This window comes from Miscanthus floridulus, chromosome 2 (genome assembly GCF_019320115.1).
Source record: "Miscanthus floridulus cultivar M001 chromosome 2, ASM1932011v1, whole genome shotgun sequence".
Classification (NCBI taxonomy): Eukaryota; Viridiplantae; Streptophyta; class Magnoliopsida; order Poales; family Poaceae; genus Miscanthus; species Miscanthus floridulus.
Genome location: NC_089581.1, coordinates 157,864,911 through 157,870,863, shown reverse-complemented (window position 1 = coordinate 157,870,863; position 5,953 = coordinate 157,864,911). Strand labels below are relative to the sequence as shown.

Below are 5,953 nucleotides of genomic sequence, written 5' to 3'. Positions count from 1 at the left end.
CAGTTCCGTTCGTTCGGCATGCATGACACATGACCCGGTAAGCGTCGGCGTCGATCCTTCCGTCGTCACAACTCACAAGGCAGCCACAGCCTGAGCCCTGAGGAGTCCAGGTCCCGGAAACCCTCGACAGCCAGCCGAGAGGAGGAGGTCGGCGAAAGCTCAGCTCCCGTGAAAGCGAGGCGCCGGCCAGTGTCTTACGCGCCGCTGCTGCATGCGTGAATCTTTTCCTGGTTTCGTATCGAGGGGACAGACACAGAGGCAGCCGTGAGCACATATGTCACTGCAGGATCATTGGTCTACCCGAACCGATTTTCAATGTAGCTGTAGGAAGTCAAATGGTTTTGTTTTCAGCTGACAGCGAAACGGTGTCGGTAAATAGGTTGAAAAATAGTGTGTCCGCAAGGAAACTTGTACTCGAAATGATGAATTTGTGTGTGGGCCAGTGGACGTTCATATGCAGGGCATTTGACGAGGGATGTTGGTTTGCTGAAAGTTCAAATGAATTTTGTCAGATCAGCCGTCATACTCCGCCCATTATTCCGTTGTATGATCTCAGATTTGACCTTTTGATGTGAACGGGTAAAATTTAGTATTGTTCCGATTCCGCTTGTTTGGCCAGATGGCACCACCTCGAGAGTTGAGTGAACCACATGAGAATATGAGATCCATTTTTGACCTTGCGAAATAAGTACTCGGTTTCACTCTGACGGGTCTAAGATTCAGGGTAATTTCCTTCCGAACCAGGATACTGACCCATATGCTTTCTTTTTCATTGCATTACCACGACACACAGATGACATAGTAATCTCTCACTGGTCGGCTCTGTTTCATTTAAAAATACCTCGAGATCTCGGAACAGAGCTTTCGTCATGTCACCATACCACAAGGGCTAAGGACGGACATCAAGAAATATTCAGTTACCACCATATAGGGTACTAACAACGTACTTAGAACTCGACATGGATATATTATATTATATTATATTTCTTCCATCCATCTATTTTTATGTAAAAAGTTAGATACGTGGCATGACCCACCAAAGAGGTCCTTTAAGCTCCAAGCTGTTGCCGACCAGCAACTTTTAAAACCTTCCATCTCCACTTGCTACTATGTACACGTGGCAACTAGAACCTAGAAACGGCAAATTAAAACTCCTACTCATTTACAAACTAACCCACGCACCATCCCATATTTACACAAGGATCCATCCCATGGAGCACGCACGTGCCACCCCCCCCCCCCCCCCCCCTGATCGCGTCCTCATGAGCAGGATCTTATGAGGCCGAGGCTGGCCAGGTTCTTCTTCACAAGGCTCCCGAGCGAGAAGATCCCCGCACCGCCGCCGCGGCCCGCGTCGCCCGCCGTCGAGCACAGGCGCGGCCACCGTTCCTCGTCCACCCGGAGGCTCTCCGTGCCGATCCTCTGGATCACCTCGTCGATGGTCTTGGGGTCCGCGGGCCGGCCGGCCACGTCGGTGACGTGGAACACGTTCATGGCCATGTCGCCCCTGGTGGTGATCTCGGCGTGCGTGACCGAGAGGCTGTTCTCCCGGAACACGCGCGTGACGTAGGCGAGCAGCCCGCGGCGGTCGGTGATGCGCAGCTCCAGCCTCACGCCCTGCGCACAGTCACAGAGGATCGCTCAGTCTGGTGTTAGAGAATAGACAGAGGTGTGCGGCTGGGATTTCGGCCGAACACACGGCGGTGAAGTGGAAAGTTGGGCAGAGAACGAAAGAGACGTTGCGCTTGAGTCGCGTGCTTTTGCTGCGGTGGCGTGGCATGGAGGGAAAGGAAGGGAGATATTCAGCGGTCACGCACCTCGGATGCGCGCCTCTCGATGGCCGCTTGCAAGCATTGGATCACGCGCCGCCTCTCGGCCGCCGAGCTAATTGGCCGCCCGTCCAACCGCCTGATGTAGAACTCCTGCACCCAAGCAACAGGATGTCAGCTTGTTCAAAAAAAAAAAAAAAAAAAGATGCCAGCTTAGCTTCAGTTAATCAACCCGTGGTAAACAGGCGTGCATATGTATGCATAGGTATAGTGTCTGAATTCAATTTGCTGCACGGCAGCAGCAATTCAATCAGTTTTGCAAGATATAGGCCCGTTCGGTTTGCGAAACTGGCTAAAAAACACTGTTCTTGCCGAACAAGCTGAATATAGGGTAGTGGGCCATAGTGCTCAGTACTACTATTAATTATGCAGTCGTGACTATGCTGGGGTACAATTTTGAAGCAGAATAATATAGCAATGCAAATGAAACTAACAAAAACTAAACATTCCGTTTTATAATGACAAGCCCAGAAAACTCAGTAAAAGGAAATTTTCATGAACAAAAGCCGGGTTAACTTCAAGCATACACACAAGAATCACAATCAAAGCAACCAAAAGGTAAAAGTGAGAGAAAAAATTTGATAGAAAGGTCCGACGCGCCTAACGCAGCCAGTTAGTACTATGGAAACATCGAGATTCCTGGCAGGAATTCCAACTCCAAGAACTCCAGATGGCTGGGAACTCAGTAATGGCGGCCCTAGATCAGCGCGACAAAAATCAAGGTAGCACCGACCTATTTCACCGGGACGAAAAAAAATCTTTGGGGATCAATCAATCGCGAAAGAAACGCCTCGATGCCTCACCTGCTGGGCGTGATCGCCGTCCGTATCGAACGTGCCGTGGTACACCACGTAATCCAAGTCCGTCAAGGTGCAGACGACGTCGAAGAGCAACTTGGGCCGGTCACGGCAGCTCACGGTGACCACCGAGTACCCCCTCTCCCCCCAATCCTGCACGGCGACCGCCGTCGCCTCCGCCTGGTCGGCGCGGCTCTCGGCCTCCCCGTCCTCGTTGAGAAGCTGGTGGAGCCTCCGGTCCATGTTGACGGCCGCGGCGTCTGCCCGGACCATCCTCGCGCCGAGCGCGCCGCCGCGGAGGACGTGCCTGAGCCTGGACTCCACGCGCCTGACCCGCGCCGCGTCGTCGATGGGCGCGCCCGTCTCCTCGTCGCGCACGAACACGAGCGCGGCGACGCGGCCGCCGTGCGTCCAGACCCTGGCGTCGGCGATGTCGCAGCGGAGGTCGTGCAGCACGGCGAAGACCTCGGAGAGGAGGCCCGGGCGGTCGGCGCCGACGAGCTCGAGCAGGGTGGGCATCCCAGCTCCCACGGCGGCGGAGGGCGGCGTGCGGGGCGGCAATGCGTCCGCGGAGAGCGAGGACTCGAGCCGCGCCAGCAGGGCGTCGGCGTCGGCCACCTTGCGTCCCGCGGCGTCGGTGACGTGGAAGACGTCCATGAACCAGCGGCCGTCGTCGGAGGAGATGTAGCCCTTGCGGACGCAGACGCCGTGGTCGGACAGGGCCGCCACCGCCTCGAGCAGCACGCCGTGCTTCCTCGCGCTGTGCACCTGCACCAGCGTCGCCGTCGCGCACACGCCGTTGTCCACCACCACCCTGCGCCATCCATCGCCGACCGATCACCGACCGCTCTTTCCATCGAAAGGATCCATCCAATCCAAGAACGAGAAACCGCAGAAAAAAAAAAGAGAGACGAAATTGCCCCCTCCCCACCCTCCCTTACCTCGGGGTGTTCATGTGGCGCACGAAGAGCTCGTACACCTCGGAGGGATGGTACCGCTCCATCGCCGCCGGGAACCCTCTCCTGGCCTCGGCCTCTCCTCTGCTCCGCTTCAGTTTCTAGCGACGCGGCGACGGTTCCTTTGGCGCGGGGGCGTGGGTGCGTGCGTTTCTTTCCTCCTGGGCAGGGTAGGGACAGGGAGGCGGAGATTTCGTTTCGGTCGGAGGGATCGTGGATTTGGTTCGGACTTGGGAGCGTCGCGGCGGTTCAAAATTGGGTTTTCGCTCTGGTATGGGCTGGCTGCCGCTTGCCGAGATGTGGCCTCTCCGCCTGTGCCTGTGTCTGTGTGTGTGGGTGTGGGTGTGTGGGGATCGCCGGGGTTGTCTCGGTCAGCGTCCGTCTAAAATGGGCGCGCGAGACCGGCGGTTTCACGCAACCCTTGCCACCGATTGGTGGGGAGCCTGAGAGGGGGCGGGCTCTGGAGTCAAACGGCGGTCGCGGACGAGGACCGGGCAATCGGAATGGTACGTGGTTGGGCTGCTGGGGTTGGACCGAACGGGTCCTGCTGGGAAATTTGTAGTACTGGTAGGAGGCTACTACTCTAGTAGTCTAGTACACATGAGAAAGGGAGACGCTGCCCGGCTGCCGTGTGGAAAAAGCTTCTGGGATCCGGTGGGAAAGAGATGAGTCAGTGGCGTTGTCGTGGGAAGGGAGGGCGGGGATCGCCGCCCTCTGGCCCATGCGTGGTTGCCAGCAGGCACCTGGCAGGCAGCCTGGCGCCGCGCCCACGCGCGTCGCGGAGAACCCCTTTTCCGATTCTTTCGTGCGTCTGGATGCACGGCCGGGTACAGCATGCAGTACTCAGATGTGCCCAACCACCCAACCCTTGTGCAGTGTATACTACAAACTAGTTTTAGCATCGCTGTTGTCCATTGGCCATTGCTTTCCATTCTTGCGAGAAGATACGACGGGTGTATGTGACGCGTTCATACTTTCGAAACCTTGTTCGGTGTGATCCCGGGGAACGGAGGCAGCTACGAGCAGGGCCGCGTCAAAGGCGCCAGAAGTTCTTAGGCGGAGAACGGGAGAAGGAAAAGGGAAATGAAAAGCTACGGCCTTGGCGAGCCTTGATAGCACCGACCCGGGTCAACTACCACCACCACGCGCACGCGGAGCTGGAGCTCGTCCACACCAGTACACCACACCTGACACCTGCCACACACACGCAGCTTGCACGCGCGCACGTACTCCGTCCTCCGTAGGCAAAAAGCACCGCTGTTCTGATATGTGCTGCTGGCCCGCTCCCACCGAACGGTGGTCCCGAGCAGGCAGGCATCTCCGCATCTGCGTCTGTTCACGACTCTAGTGGCTGATGGGGCGATGGATAGCCCCGTGCCACCGCGCGTTCCTTCCCAGTTGCTTGCCGTCCAAGCCAACCATTACCTGGAATATGCAGGACAAGTTCCTTTTTTTCTTGGAGCTGAAAGAAAGGCGCCCGGATTTCGCTCGGTCAGAGAAAAACCGTCAGGGTGTTAGCACATTAGAAAAGACTAAACGGGTCAAGAATTCCAAGGATAAAGAGACTACTACCCGTGGTCACCAAGCAAATTAAAGAATTCTTTCAAAGGATACGGGGACGGACTCTCTCATCACAGGTTCTTTTCACGGGAAAGGATGTGCCGGCGTTGATTAATCGAGGTTAGTTGGTGTCTAATCCATCCAGCAACAGTGCTTGCTTCTGCTGCGACAAACCTGCGAATCGAAAGACACATATATATAAACTAGGCTTTCCATCGAGTCGATGTTGCTCGATCGATTCGATCGCCCGTCGGACTCTTTGGTTCCATTCCCCCCAGCTGGATTTGCTTGCAAGCGAAGCACACGCTGTCATATGGGGCAGCAGCAGCAGGTAGGAGAAATCTGGAGAGAGATCATCATAATAATTACTGAAGCAATTCAAAAGTACCAGTACGGCCTGCACATCCATCCATCGTAATGATGCCGTCCTTTCCGCACATGCCCTTTTTCGCTTGCACAATTTTCCTCCCGTCCCTGCAGATCCTTTCAGGTTAGTTCTACAAGGTTGCGACTTTTGGGCTCATGATGAGGAAGAACGAACATCACACGTGATCGTTCATTCGTTCTTGCAAAGTTACAGTACACACACATGCACATCGATCGCTAGGTCCATTTTCAGTGCTCTGATCGTCGATTTGTCTTGTGTACCTGCACAAATCAGGTCGAAACGACAGCGGATCCTTTGCCATTCCTTTCCTTGAACTGCGACTGCGAGGATGGTGTAAACACTAAACGTGCGTGCGCGTTATTACAGAAGCGCGTACGTACTCGCAGTAAATTCGCCGGCGTTTCTTGCCGAAAGTGGATCGGA

General features: G+C 55.6%; 1 protein-coding gene across 1 annotated transcript; it reads right to left on the bottom strand.

Moving 5' to 3' along the window:
* Nucleotides 1-1,008: 1,008 nt before the first annotated feature.
* On the bottom strand, nt 1,009-4,114 carry LOC136540276 (ACT domain-containing protein ACR8-like). The gene is made up of 4 exons (XM_066532274.1): nt 3,568-4,114; nt 2,633-3,440; nt 1,818-1,922; nt 1,009-1,617 (listed from the first exon to the last, which is right to left on the bottom strand). Exons 1-4 carry the CDS (start codon nt 3,627-3,629, stop codon nt 1,261-1,263), a joined length of 1,332 nt encoding a protein of 443 aa, XP_066388371.1. The 5' UTR covers nt 3,630-4,114; the 3' UTR covers nt 1,009-1,260.
* Between the last annotated feature and the right edge of the window lie 1,839 nt (nt 4,115-5,953).